A 20,023-nucleotide genomic window follows, 5' to 3' on the forward strand; every position below is an offset into this window, starting at 1 on the left:
GTCTAGAAAGGGAGAAGATAAGGAAACATCTACTACATCTTCATAGTACAGGCATTCAGAGATCAGACACAAACTCACACTGAGGTAGAGTTTCTCCAAGCTTCTGCGGTAGGAAAACTGGAGATAAAATACATTCATGTCCTTTCTTGCAGCCCTGCTGCCCCTTGGGCAAATAATCTACACCGTAGCAGATATGGTGGGGCCAGTGCAGATCTGTTCCTACACTGCTCCTGCAGTCAGTGGGGTAGCTTCATGAGCAGAGGAAAAGTGACTGGTGTGGGGGTCAAGAAAGGAATGTGCACCAAGAAGGGGTACAGACCCTATAGCTTCCAGTGCCAGAACTCCAGCCTGAGACAAGCAGATTCCACTTCTGCTGGCAGCTCTTAGAGTATTGCACGATGGGATGAAACTTAAAATTATCAATGAAACTCTAAGGTCAGCTCTGAGTGCTCTGACATCTGTCCTGTTTGATCTGGCAGTAGTTCTGCAGTATTTCTCCAGGGCTCAGGAGCAAGGCACTCTCCAAGCTTTGAGAGCATCCCACACCTAGAGGTCTGGCTGCTGGGGCCAAGTGGGAAAGAGTACAAGAGCTGAGCTACATCCCATGGGAGCTGCTTTAATCCTCAGCTCTAGTTCTCGGCCCTTGCCTGTGCCTGGCCATGGATTTGCTCCATCATTACAGGGTCATCTGGTTGCCTTAGTTCTCTACTTAACCCAGCTGCCACCCTAGACCCATCCCACAGCCTTCGTTCAGGGATGGTGGGATGGAGTCTTGCTGATGAGAAGCCTGCCCTAGTGTTTGTGTTGCACTCCCCGTCTTGAGAGAACAGCCAGCTCCTTTTATGCCTTGACATTTAGGTCTTTTGCTCTTTCCTTTTTCATCTACGTTATCCTCATTTAGATAAAAGGAAAAAATCTTTTACAGTGAGGGTGCTGAGGCACTGGAACAGATTACCCAGTGATGTGGTTGATGCCCTGTCCCTGGAGATTTTCAGGGTGAGCCTGGATAAGGCCCTGGGCAACCTAATCTAGCTGTGGTGTCCCTGGTCACTGCAGGGGAGTTGGACTAGATGGCCTTCAGAGGTCCCATCCAACTTCAAGGATTCTGTGATCTAGCCCTAGCAGAGCAGGTAGCACTGCAGTGCAACCTGCTGAGAAAAGCCACATCATTCTTGGCAGCTAAGCCTTTAGCAATCATATATATATTTCCTCCTGACCCCAGGAGATGAACTCTTTAGAAGAAGGTGATATTCGATAAAGAAAAATCTTTTTGCCATTATTTCTTAATCACGAAAATTGGCAACACTTCAGACATACTTCAAAACAGCAAATGCTTTAGGTGTGATCTCTAGCAAAGTTCCCAGTCCCTGAAAACTTCAGAACTGTCGTAAGGCCAGAAGACCAGGGCTCACTCCAGGGTTCCTGCCCTGTTTCCCCATCTGGCTGTTCTACACTGATCCTTGCAAATCCTAAACCACATTTCTCTTTTTTTCTTCCCCATCTCTTTTTTCCCAGGCCACCACAGAACCCCCAAAAAAGAAACCGGACCCTGTCACTTCGGAGACGGTGGTGATCTGGGGGCTGCGCCTCTGGCAGGTGATTGGTATCTTTGCCATCTTTGTCCTGGCAGTCAGTAAGTTGTAATTCTCTGCCTTGTATCAACCACAGCTCCACCTCCAGTAGAATCTGTGCCTGACCCAAACCAAGAAAGACTACAGACCCAATGGGCACAGAAGTCTCAGGCTGAGGCTCTTTGGTGCTTTCAATGGCATCACTGGGTGCTTTCTTAGTAGGAAAGAGAGGCAGATGGAATCTTTGAGGGAACTACAGATTGGCGACAATGGCTCTATCCTATAATGCACTGATTCTAGCTGGTGGCATCCCAGAGCAGAACAGAAAGTATAGGATTGGTCCATAGGTGGGACTGCATCAGCTGCAGTACCACATTCAAGCTCAAATGCACTCCGTCAATGCTGTCAAATGCAAATCTTACAGCCATAGTCCTGCCCTGTCACACAACCCATACAGGCCACATATAGAATCATAGAATACCCCAAGTTGGAAGGGACCCATGAGAATCATTGAGTCCAACTCCTGGCTCCACACAGGAGGTCTGCAGGTGCAGACAGATCTGTCATTAGGGTACCTGGCTGTTATTCTGGGTGCCAAGACTCCTCACTTGATTTTAGGAAGGCTTTCGAGAACCAAAAAAGTCCTTTGGGGATCCAGTCATCAGGATGCCATTGACTCACACCCTGTGACTGCAATGGGATCAAGCACTCTCCTTGCACACTTTGAGGATCTGTTTGGCTACAGCTGATTCCCCACTTGAATGCATTCATCCAGCTTCATTCTCTCATAGCTCACTTTCTGGGAACATTATTTAAGCTAGCTTCACTGTGCACTTCAAACTAACATCACAAGCTTGCTTATGAGAATATCACTTTGGACAAGGCTATAACCATCAAAGTTCAAAGGAAGGATCTTCTCTCTCCTTGAGCCAACAACATTATCACACAAAAATAGATCAATTGAATCTAAGTCACACTTGACAGATGCATTTCTGATTCCCATCTTCTTGTTACTCTTTAGGTATTTGTGAAGCATTTAACCAATTCCTTTTTTTTTAGCATCTTGCCAGGAAAGGACACGGCCCTGGGCAACCTGCTCTGAGTGGCCCTGCTTGAGCAAGGGTTTGGACTGGATATCCTCCAGAGATCCCTTCCAACCTCAACCATTCTGAGGAATGTAGTTGCACAGCTTCATCTATAATTCCCTTTGAATCTACTTTAGGTCCAGGTGAGCAGACCTCCAGAGCCTGTCCCTAGTCCCTGAAGGTAAAACCCATCAACTCAGAGATTGCCTCAAGTCCTTACCCACTCCAGCGAGAATGTCACCTCTACAGCCATGGACTTAGGCACACCTAGATCTTCTGTTGTTGTCACAACCTCCTCTTTGGCTGCTGTAGGTAGTCTGTAGCAGTCAGTCCTTTCTCAGTAGCCTTCCTATTATGTTCCCATAGGGCTTAAACCAGAGACACAATTCCAAAGCAACTAGAAGCATTTTCCTCTCTTTTGTTTTCCCCATGTTGCCCTATCAGGGCAAGCACCACACCCTGCACCCAAAGTCTATGGGATAAGTACTCCTACAGGTTATCTGTTTTCAATCAGTGATGCTTATCCTAATTCATCACATGCCTCAACACCCTTGGCAAACAAGCTCAAGAACCTCTACAGAGGAAAATAAACATGGCCAAGTATTTAATCCTGGTGACTCCCTGCACCAGGTGAAATGCACATCTAAATTAACAGCAGGAAATTCAGAGCTCAAGTATACTTGTGGAAGGGTTTAATTTAGGCTGTTTTCTTTGGTTTAGGCACATCACAGCGTAAGGAAATTTTCACCCTTAGGTCTGATTACTTTGTTGTTTGTTAGAAAATTGGCTTATGTATCTCAGATTACGTAGGGTTACAAGAAACATCACAAGTCAAGTGGTACCCCACTTACAGTTAAAAATAATAATAATAAGTTTTCACTCGTTACTCAAAAACCTCTGTAGGAAGAAGCAAACATCCATTATGTCAGACTGCTATGGATACTCATTACTATAGAAGTGGCAAAGTCTTACCAAGGAAATTGCATGGTTTAGGCTTGCTTTGTCTCAGAGCAATGAGAAGATTAAGTACATGACAACACAAAAGGGATATAGCTCATGGTGCTGCTCCTCTAGTTCAACTTTTTTTGTTTGAAGAATCCACTTCCCCCAGTGAGCAGAGTGGATTGAATACAGCTGTACCAGCTTAAGCTATGCCTCCTGCCATCTTCACAAGAACAGCAATCATTAGGTGAAGAAAACAGCTATTAACATCTGTCATCCAAATCAAAACGGGGCAAGTTCAAATTTAACCACATTAGTTTAACAGAATCCCACAGTCAAATCTCACCCATTTCTTGCATCTCGCTCCAGCAGCATTTCCCTCTTCCTTTGCTTCATGATCCCCAAAGCAGTGGTGGTTCCCCAGCTTTACCAGTAAAGCTGCAGCTCTCAAAAGCAGACACAGGTTTTTGTATGAGTGAACTTGAGTGCTTCCTTGGTATCAGTCCAGAAAACTAGAGAATTAGCCTCTTTTCCAATGGAAAGAGGGCTGGAGAAGAGCTTTTCCTAGTCCCAGAAGCACCTCCCCAGGCAGAGCAGAAGAGCACAGTGATCTCATAGCACTAAGAACAATACAGCATCCTTCCCAGGGCTTTTCAGGGTCGGGGCATGATCCCATTGGCTTACAATCTCACCTCATTATGAACGCTTTAGGGCCTTAAGGGTGTGCCTACTTTGTCATTTGACCAGGTGTAGGTGGTAGTACCCCATGCTCTCCCACCCCACAAGCCTGCTCCTGCTGAGCAACAGGACTTACACATAGCACGATGACTTTGCTGCTGCTTCCAGCTCTTGCTCTTAGCAACTTCCACAAGATGGCATCATCACATAAGAAAAAGCAGAAAAATGGCCAAGCCCCAAACCTTTTGCATTTCCTTATTTAATGAAAGGAAGAGGCACCTTCTTATATTTTTAATACACACCACTGAAAAGAGCAATGTCACTAAGATCTTCTAAGTCATAATATGATTTTTGAGTATTGTGAACCAGACTGCATGTCTCCTAGCTCTACTTGCTTGAGATCTTATTTACCTTATTAACATACCTGTTAGCAGGAGGCTTTCCTGCCTCTCTTGACAGCCAGCTTGCTCAGATGCAGTAAGAAACCACTTTCCAGCTCCTCCTGTCAGCCCAATCCCTCTCCATCTTTTTCCTTCACTTCAGTCTTGTGACAGGATACAAGTCATGAGAGAAAAACAACATGCAAACAAGAAGTTTGTGAGTACAGCAGCCCATGGCAGAAAGTGTGAATTTGTGGCAGAGGCAGAACGACATCCAGGTGATGCTAGAGTTGTAACTCTCAAGGATAGAATCACAGAGTCGTTAAGGTTGGGAAAAATCACTAAGAACATCAAGTCCAACCATCAGCCCATCACCACCATGCCCACTAAAGTGATGGATGCATTGTTCAATCATTACATAATTCTTATTCGTTTACTAAAATATCAGGAATGCTACGTTTTTTTGCTGCAACAGGTGTAGACACATGACAGCTCATTTTTTAAGCAAGCAAATGCTACAGAAAAATCTAGAAGGAAAGGAAGAAAAGCTTAACAGTTCCTATACAGAGCAGTCAACTCACTGCTATTCTCTACCCTCAAGATTTATGTCCTTGGTTAAAGGAAACCTTCCTCTTTGGATGTTTTAATCAGGAAGAGCAAGACCATTATATTCAGAAGTCTCCTGAGGGTGTGCCTTGAAATCCTTATCAGGGCTGCCTCATCACACCCAGCACAACTGAGTGCTGGTTGATAAGAATGGAGGCCACTGTCAAGTGGGGACACCTAGCAGAGACAGCAGTGGCACCCAGTCTGTTTCTCAGAGAGACTTTGATAAGATAACAGCGCACAACTGAGATGGGATTCACTTCCAGGAGGACTTGATTTACTCAGGAGTGTTGTCATCTAGCTGCTGTGTCTGGCTTTTCCTTTTTCCTTCTTTGTGAAAGGCATAAATAGGGAACTGAGGCTCAACGCTATCTCTCTGATAGAATGGGATTGAGTCAGAATCTCTTGCATAGCCTGTTTCATCCATGAAGATCAATGGCTGAACACCACCAGGATTATCTTTTGCCAAATGGGATGCTGTGGTGCAGTAGATGGCCCTTGTCTATCCCTAGGAGAGCCATCAGCTGGCCCAGTGTGTTCTCCATTGGCTCACCCTTTCCTTCCATAGGTCACAGTAACCACCATAACCATTTACACAAGCCTGTGGGCTGTTTATTTTCCTCACTGGATGTTACTTTGGTGTGAGGGCCTCAAATCAGCTGATCACCACGTTTATGTACATCCCCAGATGTGCTGGCAGCAGCCCACCAGAGAGAACGCAGGCTGCTCCTACAGAGTCCACCTTCATCTGTACCATGGTATCTGAGGTACCACAGGAAGGGAGAAGCTCTTTTATCAGTCTTTTTTGAATCTTTGCTCCATTGAATGATGAAAGTAAAGGAGAAGGTGGGACGGTCTGAGGGATTTTGGGAGGAGATTCCCACATGGGGTAGGGTGGCAGCAGGGCTGTCAATCCACCCCATTGCCCCATTCCAGATTCATGGAATCATGGTCTTGAGCCTTGCACTCAGCTGCAGCATTCTAGATTTGTGCCTTGTGCTCAGCTCAAGACCAAACTGGTTTTGGATTGCACTTATTTATCATGCCAAGGAACTGCTGAGCTAAGCTGGCACTGCACATTAGACCACCCTGTGCCCATGAGCAGGAGGATCTTAATTAATTGAAGTTATTCAGTGCTGCTGGTTTAGTAGCTCCAGAACAGCTCTGGTGCCATGGAAACAGGTTTGATCACTACGCACAGAATGGTTCAGGTTGGAAGGAACCTGATCAATCAGCCTGCCATGTGGTAAGAACATCCCAAATAAAGTCCACAGCAGGTCTAGTGTTACTGGGAAATAAGTCTTACCTGGACACAGAGTGACAAAGTAGTGGCCGAAACCAGAAGCTGATTGCAGAAGTTGGAGGCTCAGTTCCCATCTCTTTTTCCCTACCTTTGTGTCCTACCAGAGGTGCTATCTATCCCATTCTCACCTATGCCAATCAAATGTTAACACGAAGCCCTAACCATGAGTCATTCCTTCTCTAACATGTAGACTTGAAGAAGCTGGTCTGCCATCAGGGGCATTGATGGGAGTACAAAATGCAAAGCTTTTCTTATCTGGCTGTCTTTGCCCTGAAACTGCCAATGATCCAAGAGGAGTATAAAACAGTATGAGAGCACAAGGCAGGCTCACATTGAACAAACACATCCCCAGTAATGAAGTATTATTTAACAAGCATCAACAAAGCTGTTAAACATCTTGAATGCAATTAAGGGAACGCAGTTTAATTTGAAGTGTCAGAGGTTTTATTTACCAGCTTGCTCTGGGTGTTTAAGTACAAATACCAGGCAAAAGATTTACACCATTAAATAACTATTACTTTTTGGATAGCAAAACTGTCCAGATGTTTCCATTAAACTGCAGAATTTCCAGCAAGGCATAGACAATTTAATCTGCCTCAGGGATGCTTCAGAATGTGCTTTTTAGCCATTTATCTACAAATGCTGCATCTCTAGCAGCACAGGGTATGAGAAACACTCCTGGAGGTGCCATGGTAGAGGTGGATGCAACCACAGAAAACTACTCAGGGCAGCGACTGGCTCTTACATGGGACAATGGGTTGACATCTGTATTGCCCCCAGCACAAGCTGTCACATTGGAAAACTTATGTGTGAAACATTTCCTTGTGTTTTAGATCTGTAGTGCATGAGTGCCTACAAAGTAGCCCAAGTCCCAAACTTTGCAATGCTATGGCATGCGTAGCTCAAGCTAAGCACAAAAAGGGCGTGCTTAAGAGGAATTCAGTCTTTTACTAAGGAAAGACCATTTTTTATATACTCCAGTGACTAACAAGTAGATATTCGGTGGTTGATGATAATTGGTAACAAATAATGTATACTGTTCTTGTTTTATTCAATAATGTTAATTTTCCATTGTTGTGCACATTGATACGTACTTGTGCACTTGTAGTCACAGACTGGTACTGAAAGAGGCTGCAGTGCTGCAATGCACAGTGCACAAGTTGAGATCTGCACTGGCCAAGCATCACTTGTGTATGCTTTATGGAGCTGAAAGTCAGAGGTCGATTTGCTGCTTCCTGGGCAAACTCCATTTACTACTTGATTAACTCCTCAAATCCTGATGTATTATGACTACTGTTATTTCAATAGACCATCACAATTCTAATTCCCATTTGCTTTTCTTGTGCAATTTCATGCTCGAACCCCTCACTGGTCGTTTTCTCTACCCAACGAAGAGGCATAAGCCAGTATCTCATGCAAAATCACACAAGCACTAGCCTAAAGATCAATAAAGATTTTGCAGATTCCTAGAGTGAAACAAAAAACAGCCCACATCCCTGGTCCTCAGCCAGTGTAAGTGATTGGAGATAACAGCTGTATGCTTCTTGCAATTAATCTGTGTGTGTGTCCATAGGACTACACGAGGTTGGATATTTGGAAAAATTTCTGCTCCAGAAGAGTAATAATGTGTTGGCACAGGCTGCCCAGGGTGGTGGTGAAGTTACTGTCCCTGGAGGTGTTCAAGAACTGTGGAGATGTGGCACTGAGGGATGTGGTCAGTGGACATGGGTTGGACTTGGGGATCTTAGTGATCTTTTCCAACCTTAATGATTCTATAAGGCCTGAGTAAATGCCTGAAAAGAGGTATTTTATCTTAATAGACAAAAGAATCATCCTTAGATCTTGCCTCACACAGCTGCAGTGTTGCCTCCTCCTTGTATGGTGGCAATGGGGAGGGTTCAGTCCCACGTCTCACTCCTGGTAAATCCCAACCCTGCTCCAGGTCTTTAAGATGCAGTGGAGGGGAAACTGTTAAAGAAAGATCAACCTTACCCTCAGAAACTGTTGTGTAAAGGACCCCAAAAAAGATACAGAAACTACAAGCAGTCAGCAGCTTTATTTAATGAGGGCTTGTGTTAATTAACAGCTCAGATTGCCAACCAAAAGATCTAATGGGAATTTAACCACTAGGATTCATTTCACCTATCAAAAGACACTTTCAAAGTAGGCATCTAGACCAACCAGATGAGAGAACAAGAGTTTTAGATGTCTACATAAGGATGAGATGGCCTTCATGCTCATCTGCCCTAGGTACCCTTCTTGGATCTATAGGGATGTTCCATGGAGTTCTTGGTGACTAGTAGCTTGTGTGCCCCCCACGTTCCTTTGACAGAGCAAAATTTTGCAAGGAAACACTCATTCTGGTGAAATGTCCAACATTAATACATATTTTTCACCCATGATCTCAAAATAAATACAAAACAGCTGCTGTTCAAGCTGTCATCCTTGCCAACAGATCTCAAAAAAGAGGTGGAAGGAGCTATGCTGGGAGTAAGGAATTAATTCAAACAGTACCCCATGAACAGCAAGGAATATATGTACATCTTATCTACAGAATAAATAGGCATCCAGTGACTGGATGATAATTAGTACAATTTAATAATTATTACCAGAGCAATGTAAAAAGTTTAAGTTCAGGGTGATACTGCAGTAAAGAGTAACCTGAATGCATCAGCAGGAGTCAGCAAGAGGTAGGAAGGTGTTTGCACCTCTGACTGTCGCCCTGGAAAGGTCCATGCACCTACGTACTGCCAAAAAAACAAGGAAAGAGCCAAACCTCTCCCCTGGAGAAGGATATCCTAATAAGAGCTTCTCCAAGCACTGAGTTTGGCACGTGAAGAAGAAGATCAAGTGGCCACTTGCAACACTGAAGGACTTCAGAAGGAATAAAGGCATTAAAAAATTATTTTAGTCCACTGGATAAAGTAAGAGCAGAGTCCGGAAATTAAACCGAGGCCGATTCAAATGAGAATTTGTGAAATAAAAGTGGCAGGGAAGGTGACTAAGCGTTGCCACGCTCTCTGACTTTAACAGCTCTCCCCAGAGGAAGGCAGGATTCAGTCCAACACGCGTTATTGCAGTCAGGCAGTAATTAAACATAATAACCTGCGACATAGAGAGAGGTCAGCTGATGTGATCTAATAGTGCAGACAGGCCATCATTTCCAGACACAAGGAAAACATCGCGTGCAGAGGCACAGTTAAGCCTGATGGCTGAGCAAACATTGGAGCAGCCCCAGCCCCTTTGAGCAGTGCTGTCAGCATCTCCTTGGGGTGTTCTGCAGAGCTGGACATGATTTTCTTGGAGTTACGTTGGTACAACTATTGAGTCTGAAGTCAAGATCTCCTCGTTCCTTGACTCCTAGCTTTGCTTACTAAGAAATGCATACGTTAATTGGAGTATTAGGGTTTCCTTGAAAGAACTGCCATAGAGTGGAACACAGGGTTAAAAGGATCTCGAGATAACATCTATCGTCCCATTTCCAAGCTGGACTTGAACAGCTTTACCATCCCCTCTTCTCTTAAAGCATCTCAGACAGTGAGTAACACTCTAGCCGTCTCAAAAGCATTTAAATAAGAGTGCCGTAGTTAGCTTGCCATTGAATACATCTGCATCAATTGCTTGCATTATTAACAATGGAATGGCTGCCTCATTAACTCAAAGTAGCACAGGCTACTTTGCTAAACGTTAATTAAATGCCCCAGTGGCAGACTATATCTTCTCAGCTTCAAAGGGAACAAACCTACCGTGTATTGCAGCCAATTTCCACCCAATTTATGAGATTGTTCCGGTCTCAGTCATAGCTCTGCTAAGACACCAGGCCCAAGTGTCTCTGGAGAAGATGTTTAACTTATATTTCTCCTAATTCCTAAGAGAATTGAGGGTTTTTTTTCTTTTTAAGTTTACTTCTCAGCAAAATTAGAAGTGTTACTACTGATGTGCTAAATTCCATTAAGAAAGGAAAGAGTCCATGAATAAAGAAGCTTGGCCACGTGGATGTTTGGTTTAAGCCAGAACACCTCCCTTCAGTCCTTTGTGAGCACTCTTAGCTCGCTTCAATTAAGAAACAAAACATTTTAGTTCAAGCCAATGGGAGTGAACGCACAGTCATTATTTAGCCAGGGGCACCTACTTGTTTAAGGTGCAAATTAGGTATTTAGCATTTCCCCTGTGCTTCGGATGATGTTTTCAGGTGATTTCAGTTGTTTGAAGCCACTTCTCAGCTCCTCCAACCTGAATGGTATTAGATAAGGACATTAGGAAGACATTGACCCTTGTGAAGCGTAATGGAAATATGGTAAAAAATCGATAAAGGATCAACTCTCAGAGTTCCTCATTATTAGGAGCTGCACTCAATGATTTTTATTGGCCCCTTCCAGCTTGGGATAGTCCACGATTTCCCCAATCAGTATTTTTTAGTATCTGCTGAAGAAACAAAATAAATCAATGACAACGTTTCTTTTGCCATCACAGGTCGCAAAAAGTCGACTTCAAAATATCCATTTCATAAAAGACCACAAAATACTTGTTTCCTTCTTGAAGGGTTACATTTTGCATGACCAGGCTGACAAAAGCAATGAAAAAATGGTTGGATGCATTGTCAGCTTGAATCATCACAGTGGAAAGAAAATGTGGTGTGCAGGATCAGTACAGATTTCCTAATTCAAAATATAGTTGTTCCTTCAAAAACAGGTGGCTGAACTCAACCAATGAATGTCAGGTAACGGAAAAAGAGAAGAAAAATAGCACAGAAGATGGGAAAATAATTAATAGAAAAGAGAAAGCTCATGTTTAAAGTTTGAGCTGAATGGAGGAGGGTTATTATCACAGGATCATGTATTGTTAATAGAGAAAAACCGAGAGAATTGAAAATGACCCCACTATGTTTTGTAGCACAGGTTGTCTCTTCTTTTGCCCGGTGTTGTTTGATGATGGAGAAACCACAAATAATGTCACTGTTTCAGGCTTTATACTGGATACCTTTCTGGACCTTCCCTGGTGCTAATACATCTCAGGCAGATTGCTTTGAGCTCATTGAAGCATCAGACAGACGTTAAGACAGTAATTGACTTAGGGTGCACTTCAGAAGGCTCCCAGCCTTCTTGAAATGTTGAAATGAAAACTGAAATCTTGGAAAGGAAAAGGAGAGCCACAGAATGAAAGAATGAGGCTTCAGATTGTTTGATAGCAGCATGATTAAAGCTTTCACCTGGGATTAACAAACATTCAAGGCTTCAAGTCAGTATTCTGCTTGGCAGAAGAAAAGCAAAACAACATTCTCAATCACATCCAAGCTAAATGGGTCCCCTAGTTGCCTCATCTTATGGACTCAAAATCAAAAGCGAGAAAGTAATCACTATTTGTGATTGGGTTATCACTATTCAACTGAGCTGCAGTTAAGATTTCTGCACCTATTCTTATCTCAAACAAAATCTTTAAGCTACTTTCATTGCACACCTTCCCCTAGTGCAGGTTTTACGTAGTGTTTTATATGGTAATTCGTCTACCCTGAGAGCATGGGCCCATCAGTTAATGGGCTTAGCTGATGCCATGACACGTCCTGAGCTTTTGCAAGAGAATGGCTTTGATGTTTAACTCATGGAAGGGAATGCAATCCAATTCTTGATGTTATCTTATGGGAATGGCTATTTTTAAACAGCAATCCTCATTATAAACAATCCTCACGTGATAGTAAGGTGGCTCCAAACTTCTGATACGGAATGAGAATTTCGCTCTTTCATTCCAAAGGATGAGATTCACTTCGTCTGAAGGGATAATTTGTATGCCTCAAGGTAAATGTCTGGTGTTGTTGTCTGGCCTCTGGCTCTTGCTTCAGGGGATCACAGCTCTCTGAGGTCTGTGGTCAGACACCAAGCTCTGTTTGTATTTAATGGGAGAAATGCAGGTCCATACGATGATTTATCAGATCTACCTTAAATATCTTTCTTAATATGAAACCAATCATCCTGTAAAGATATTTATTTGTCTCCATCAGTAAACAAGGCAGTTTAGAGCAACTGAGACCCTGATCTCCACATTTATCTTTAGGACATGCCAACTAGGGCATGTGAATTCCACAGCCTCCCATCCAACATGGATGGAAAAGCAAAGAAATCCAACAGCTGATAATTTCCCATTAGCAATGAAATGACCATTCATAGAATCATTAAGGTTGGAAAAGACCTCTAAGATCACCAAGTCCTACCCCAACCCTCCTCCACCATGCCCACTGACCATGTCCCTCAATGCCACATCTCCACAGTTCTTGAACACCTCCAGAGATGGTGACTCCACCACCTCCCTGGGCAGCCTGTGCCAGTGCATCACCACTGTTTTGGAGAAGATATTTTTCCTAATATTAAACCTGAACCTCTCCTTGGCACAACCTGAGTCCACTGCCTCTTGCCCTATCATTGTTACCTGGGACCACAGCCTCCTTTCAGGCAGTTGGAGAGAGCAATGAGGTCTCCCCTGAGCCTCCTCTTCTCCAGACGAAACAACCCCAGCTTCCTCAGCCACTCCCCATCACGCTTGTGCTCCAGATCCCTAACAGCTCCGTTACCCTTCTCTGGACACACTCCAGGCTCTCAATGTCTTCTTGTAGTGAGTGGCTAAACACTGAACACAGCACTCGAGGTTCGCCCTCACCAGTGTCAGTACAGTGGGATGGTCACCTCCTGCTCCTGCTGACTGCCCTATCTCTGATACAAGCCAGGATGCTGCTGGCCTTCTTAGCCACCTGGGCACGCTGCTGGCTCATGTTCAGCCAGCTGTCAGCCAACACCCCAGTGTCCCTGGTGTCAGTCTCAGTGTCCTAAAGATCTGCACCAAAATCTTACTCACTTGCCTATTGCTTTAAAAGATAATGACATTCAGTTCAACACTTGATTCCTCTGCATGTCCTTGAGCCTCACACTGAACTTAGCTTGCAAGGGATATAGAGATAAGGAATAGCACTCTGTTATTTTCCCATAACCCTTTTGCTCCAGTGGCTGGTTATGAATCATTTCACGCCCCAAGACAACATAAGTCCCTAATACCTCAGTACTGCACTTCCTCAGAAAGTTAAACAGAGTTTAATCATGAGTCCAGCTCATGATTGTCATGTAGCAACAACCACTTTTGTTCTTAGTAATTGAGAAGTGGATCTGTGAGAGATACAACCCCTACTCCTTCCCAAGGGGCTAAGCCAACCACTGGGCTAGCAGCAGGCTTCTCCTTGACTTTCAAGGGCATTGACCCATCTCTCCGTGCCTTACTTGAAAGCTGACAATCTCAACGTTTATCAGTCCCCAGGAAATGTGGAGCTAATTTTCCTGGCAATTTCTTTCTTGAGTGTTAGGAGAATATTTCCCAGCTCAGCTGAAATCCAGAGTGCTTTTAGGAAAACAGTGGATCCTGATTTAAAAGTCACTAGAGAAAAAGCACATACCCTGCTCCTCCCAATAAATTGCTTCCCTGTTTTCTGTTGCTGTTCAAATGCACACTTATGCCTGGCCTGGCTTTGCCCAGCTGCTGGGTGTTTTTTGTCTGCCAGCACGAGCAGGGCTGTGCCACCCATTGTTTGCAGTGTGGCTTGGCTCTCTGGCCAGGAGCAGGGGGAAATGATCCTGAAAAGCAGTGCAGACCCATCCATATGCCTTCTGATGTGCTCACGTTGCCCACCTGCAAGCTGCCAACGTTGTGCTGCCAATAGCACCATATGGGTACCTTGCTCTCCTTTTGTGAGACAAGCCAAAACTCTGTTGCTCTCAACTTGAAGCTGACCCTCATGGAAGACCAGGGATAAAAGCATCTTGATTGCTTCCCCAATTACAGGTTATTACAATGTCATGTTGTTTTAGGGAATTCACTGGAGCGCCAGGTGTCTCACCCTGCTGTGACATTTAGATGGCCCTGAATGTGATTCCAGTACACAGCCTGCACAGCAAAGTGCTGAAAGGGAGTGATATTTTTCGCAGCAAAAAGGGATAGGGGACCTGCTGCACTCTGCTTGGTACCTTTATACCAGTCTCAATTAAAACACTGAGAAAGGTGTTTTACTACTTTCCTTCTCTCTTCCAAGACATGAAGACATCATGCAGACCTTGTTCCTGGTTAACATGATCCCCTGCTTAGGAGAGGCTGGACTGGCACAGGACAAATTTTTAGGACAAAAACTGACAGCATTGTCATGGTCTACATGATGGTGTTGTGTAGACTCTCTGCACAAGGATTTTACTCCTGGTGAACGAGAAATGCTCACACGTGGAACCAAACTTAACAGATTATTTTTGTCTTTTCCTTGAATTAGTTCCAAAGGTCTGATCCTTTGCTCATGACAGAAATAAGAAGCCAGAGCAGGTGACTAGGCTGATGAAATATACAGAAAGTTGGATACATGCTATTTTCTCATAGAGTTGATGCAGCACAAGAGAACTCCAGTTGAGTTAAGAGGCAGAGCATGTAAAACTGATCATACAACATCTTTCTACGCACAAGTTTCTGCCCCTCAGCAGAATTTGTTTCTACAAGGCATACAAATAAGTTTAAGCATTTAGACAGCTTGAATTGGTGAACTTACATTGATCTTCCTTTTATAAGGATGCCCAGGAAAGAGCAACTCAAAAGTTCATGTAGCCCATGAGGTCTCATGCTTCTTCACATGGGCCAAACCTATGGACCAAATAATTGCATGGCTGCTAGTTTCAAAGCCTCATCACCTTTTTCTCTGAAGTTCTGCTTTGTTGTTTTCAGAGGTTAGACATGGAACCAATGATTTGATCAAGCCTGTGAAGTCCTAGACTAGGCAACAAAACTATTTCACTATAATGAAATGCCTGAATCATGGTTAGATTTGCAGATGGAAATTCTGAAGTAATGTATAGATTTAAGCATAAATGAAAAATATATATTACTAGAAGTAAAAGAACCAGCTGCATCCCTAAGTCATCTAAAGAAGCCAAGCTCATGGAAGGAAGCATGATGAAATAATAAGGACAGTATTTAGGAGATCTGGATTCAATTCTTGACCTGCCCCAAATGGATTTGGATGAAAGTCAGTAAAGTCATAGATTGAGCTCTCGTTCTGAATCTACTTTGAAGGGTTTAAAGCATTCCTATCTTCATAGCTTTCTTCAGCTGAAGATCCATAGCCCAGGGATCTACCTGCCGCAAAAATAGATGGCTAAGATGTGGTGTCAGGAATTCCCAGCATTAGCATACTGTTGAAGGGTTACAGTACATCTTAATTACCACAACCATTTTCCAAAGAGATAAAGAATTTAAGCTGTTGATGTTCTCATATCCTTCCAGATTTTGAAAAGTAGTCTGATACACACCATGGTTATGGTTTAGTGGGGTTATTGGTGGTAGGTGGACGGTTGGACTAGGTGATCTTGTAGGTCTTTTCCAACCTAGCTAATTCTATGATTCTATGATTCTATACTGATACATACTCAGAGGGTGGTGAGGCACTGGCACTGCTGCCCAGAGAAGTGTGGATGCCCCATCCCTGGAGGTGCCTAAGGCCAGGTTGGATGGGGTCCTGGGCAGCCTGAGCTGGTGGGGGCAACCAGCAAACAGCAGGGACTGGAACTGGGTAATCTTTAAAGTCCCTCCCAACCCAACCATTCTATGATTCTATGAAATCTACCAGGTGAAAATAAAACTAATGACTTATGCTCAGAAACTGTGCTGGCATATGTGGCTGAAAGCAATGTTTCACATTAGCTTTGGAGGACATGCTCAGTTCTTTACCATAACTCAGCTGAAGGGTAATAGTTCTTTATTTTCAGATAACCAAATTTCTTCAAACTGTGTGACTCTGTTCCTCAGATGGATACTTCCATTGATGTAAATGGCTCCAGGTTCTCACTTAAGGAAACCAGCCAGTGCTTAACAGAGATTTGCTCATCTAAGATGAATGCTCTTACTTCTCTTTCTCCTTTCCTAGTTATTACCCTGTGCTGTATCTTCAAATGCCGGATTCCCCGGACAAAGAAAGAGATTGAGGCACGATACGCTCAACGGCAAGCAGCCAAGACATACGCAGACAAACTGGAGACTGTGCCACCACTCAACGAGCTGACAGAGATCCCTGGAGGTACTTTGCATGCCCTCAACTGCGTATAAGACCTGTCTCTTCTTTTGGGGTTGTTTTCTGTATGCATGAATGGAAAGGGTTAGGTCCTCCCTACATGTAAGTCAGTGTGACTCCTTGAGCACGACCATGAAGATATTGCCATGATTTGGTAAGTCCCTTCTGTTCACACGCACTATTCTAAACCTGCAGCATATGTGGCAGCAGATAACAGTCATTCAGATGAAGGGGACAGCTTCTCCAATAGTATAAGTCAGGGTTATTCCTTTGCACTTCGTGTTTAAAATTTCCAAAGAATCTGATTCCTTTTAGGGATAGTTTCTGGGTTGGAGGTATGTGTCAGTAGGAAGAAAAAATATTATTAAAACTTCACGCTGCCCAGAAATGGTTTGCCCCATTTGGATGGCCAAGAGTATTTCTGTCACTGGTCTCTGCTTCTCTCACTCTCCTTTCCTGATTCTGTACCCTAGGCTCTACTGAACCTCTCCCAACTCTCTCTGGTCATGTCCAGTCCAGACCTCTCAACTCCCTGCCTGTGCTGAAAGAAGAAGATGAAATGGCCCTACAAGGAAATTAGGGGACTGCCTTCCTGTCTGTCTGTCTGTCTATGGCTTCTCTTTTCCGTGGCTTCCTATGAGACCCATCATGCCTTGGACTCTCTGCTTCTCAGTTCCCTTTCTGCATTTCATCTCTGTTTTCACAGCAACTTTTAATTAAAATCTTTATTTTTTTTCTTTTGTTTGCCATGTCTCTGCAAGCCTTGTGGTCTGTAGCTTCGTAGAAACGTGTAGTTTCTTTAACTTACAACATTATGTTTCAATTCATGAAACGGATGAAACAAGTAGACAACATAATTGTGTGAATTTAGTTCTACACCAGCAAAATGTAGAAACGTGTGCTTAATAGTAAGCACTTACACATACCTCAGTGTTTCCAAAGTGTTCAATCACCTGACTATGCCAACACCATAAACTGAAGATGGCCAGACTGCTCTCTGGAGCTGAACAGAGTTGGCATGAATAAACCCTTGCTCATGCTGCTAAATTAAAGTACTTCAAAATCAAAGGCCTCCCCAAGGTCTAGTTTACACTCATATGTGTATATATATATATATATATATATATAAAAGAAATCACACATGGAATTACTTAATATTGTATCCTTTGACTTCCTGGCCAAAACACCAAATTCTAATTCTATAAGAGTCCTAAGATTCCAGAGAATATGAAGGCTAATGCATATAGATAGCAGAAAGCCAAACTCATTCATCAGCTACATCCTCTTTCTGCCTAGCTATTAATTCTAGAAAACCTATAAATTCAGATTTAAAATATCCCAAAGAGAGAGAAAGGGCTTTTGGGCAGCAGAATGATGGTTTCACTGCATACTTTTGGATATCCTGTAAGCAGCCCTCACAACACACCAACGTGTAGTGTATATTTAATTGGACCACGGTAAAATATCACATCATGAATAAATCACCATAAGAAAGAAATTTATTAGACGTTACTTGCACCATACAGCCTTTATCCCATGAAATGTATGAGTAGTTGACCACACTTTGACCTTGTGAGAATCCCAGAGCTATGGTCCTGGCATGGTGCAGAGTAGGAATCAAGTGGATAATGTGTTGGTGAGAGGCTGCTGAGGTCTCGTTATGGCTCCTGAATACAGGTGCTCAGAACCTCCTGGTCCTCTGTGGGCAGATATAAACACATCCTGAAGGAGCTGAGGCTGAGGAGGGATCCATCCATTTACAAGTATGTTATATGCACCTATGGAGAAGTCTGCATCAATTCTAGACATTATTCATCTCACCACTAGAGAGTGGTGAAGCACAGGAACAGGTTGCCCAGAAAACTATGGATGCCCCTTCTTTGGAGGTATTCAAGGCCAGGCTGGATGGGGCCCTGGGCAGCCTGATGGGCAGGGATTGGAACTGGTGGATCTTTAAGTTCTCTTCCAGCCCAAACTGTTCTATGATTCTATGATTCGCAGTGAAAACAAAAAGGTTTTGATTCCTTTCACAGTAGAAGAGGTGCTATAGTGAAAGAGGTCAACTGTGCCTTAAAAATGCCTGTATGTTTCCAGTCTTGGAGATCCAAATGGACTGGCTCAGCTGTCAATGCTTAAATGGTAGACGCAAAAGCCATGTGTGATCAAACCCACCAGTCTGGCCTCCTTCTGAAACCAGTGTGAATCGTGACCTCAGAAGGTTTTCATTTGGTGATTTAGGCATTACAATGGAACGTATGCAAACCTTCAGGCTTCATCTCCGTGCTATTATTATTGTTCCTGTCTGTACAGAGCATTATGGACTGCTGTGTTGCTCCACTGGCATTTGGCAGCCCACCTTGATTTATGTGGTCATGAAATATAATGTATGTATTCATTGACTATATATATACTTTCACTGTGACAACTCCCAGTAGATGCAGTCGAGGCCAAAGAGACAACCTGAATGATTTTAATTACTGAATGGCCATTAAACACTGTAAAGCTTTCTGTAATTGTCAAATGCTATTAATCACGAATATATTACAATGGTTAAATACTCTCATTTCTTGGCATCATTTGACTCTGTGATGGATTATTATTATAGCTGCCAAATTTCTCTCCATGCACTTTTCTGAGTGTTGTACGTGGCAAGCCTTTTTTATGGACATAAAGGAAAACAGACTTTAGGTTTCAGTGCATAAAATGTTAGAAACAGTTTATTATGCTCTGTCTCACAGTCTGTGGGAGGGGTACAAGCAGAACTGAGCCCTTGCAGTGAGTGGAGATGCACTGTCTGGGTCCATGGCTTGGGAGATCTTAAAGTATTCTGGTTCAGAGAAGCTCAGCTGACTTTCTGGGGAATTTTATCTGCTTCCTAACACACTTCTCCAGGAAGCAGACAGTGTTGGTTTTGTTTGCTTTGTTTGTTTATTTGGTCGGTTTTGTTGTTATCTTGTTTGTTTGTTTCTTTATTGTTTTTCTCTCCATTTTTTCATATGGGATGTCAGGGTTTCCCCTTTGGTTGTAAGAAAGAGTCTGCATTGTTCCACTTCCACCTGTATGTACAAAGGAATTACCAGTTCCCAAGGTCAAAGGATAACATTTTATATCAGTGTGCAAGCGGAAAGAATACTTTTGGTAAACCTTATAAATGCAGGATGTCTTCATCCTTATAATAGACTGCCACCACCTGAAAGTGACCCTACAAATATCCATAGCAGGGAGGTCTAGGGCCACTTAAAGACATTGGCCTCCAGGTAGGAGTTGAGACATCTCACCAAAGGTTCACCCTTTACCAAATTACCTCCTGAGCCAGTTCGCTGTCACCTTTCCTTGGCATCTTATCCTAGGTGTCAGCTGAAAAAAGCTAAACAGTGACC

The 20,023-nt window shown here is 43.4% G+C and overlaps 2 protein-coding genes across 3 annotated transcripts in view; one reads left to right on the forward strand and one right to left on the reverse strand.

Annotated features, from left to right (window-relative positions):
* The window catches only part of ALS2CL (ALS2 C-terminal like), a 65,107-nt gene extending 60,386 nt beyond the window's left edge, over positions 1 to 4,721 (reverse strand). Inside the window, exon 1 of one of the 2 annotated variants that reach the window (XM_021388720.1) lies at positions 4,701 to 4,721. The gene's annotated coding sequence lies outside the window, so the exon portion shown is untranslated. Of the gene's footprint in view, positions 1 to 3,944; positions 4,216 to 4,700 lie in introns of those variants that run through there. The other variant, XM_021388718.1, reaches the window with a different exon arrangement.
* On the forward strand, positions 1,071 to 17,223 carry TMIE (transmembrane inner ear). Its single transcript, XM_021389092.1, has 4 exons — positions 1,071 to 1,130; positions 1,516 to 1,633; positions 16,500 to 16,649; positions 17,117 to 17,223. Exons 1-4 carry the CDS (start codon positions 1,071 to 1,073, stop codon positions 17,221 to 17,223), a joined length of 435 nt encoding a protein of 144 aa, XP_021244767.1.

This window comes from Numida meleagris, chromosome 2 (genome assembly GCF_002078875.1).
Source record: "Numida meleagris isolate 19003 breed g44 Domestic line chromosome 2, NumMel1.0, whole genome shotgun sequence".
NCBI classification, from domain to species: Eukaryota; Metazoa; Chordata; class Aves; order Galliformes; family Numididae; genus Numida; species Numida meleagris.

What these genes read in the sequence shown, in the direction of transcription:
- TMIE (XM_021389092.1), top strand. Translation starts at nt 1,071, where the DNA reads ATGGCCTTCAGAGGTCCCATCCAACTTCAAGGATTCTGTGATCTAGCC. An exon ending in ATCTAGCCCTAGCAGAGCAG is followed by an intron (nt 1,131 to 1,515) that starts GTAGCACTGCAG and finishes CTTTTTTCCCAG; the next exon opens with GCCACCACAGAACCCCCAAA. An exon ending in GCTGACAGAGATCCCTGGAG is followed by an intron (nt 16,650 to 17,116) that starts GTACTTTGCATG and finishes TCTGTACCCTAG; the next exon opens with GCTCTACTGAACCTCTCCCA.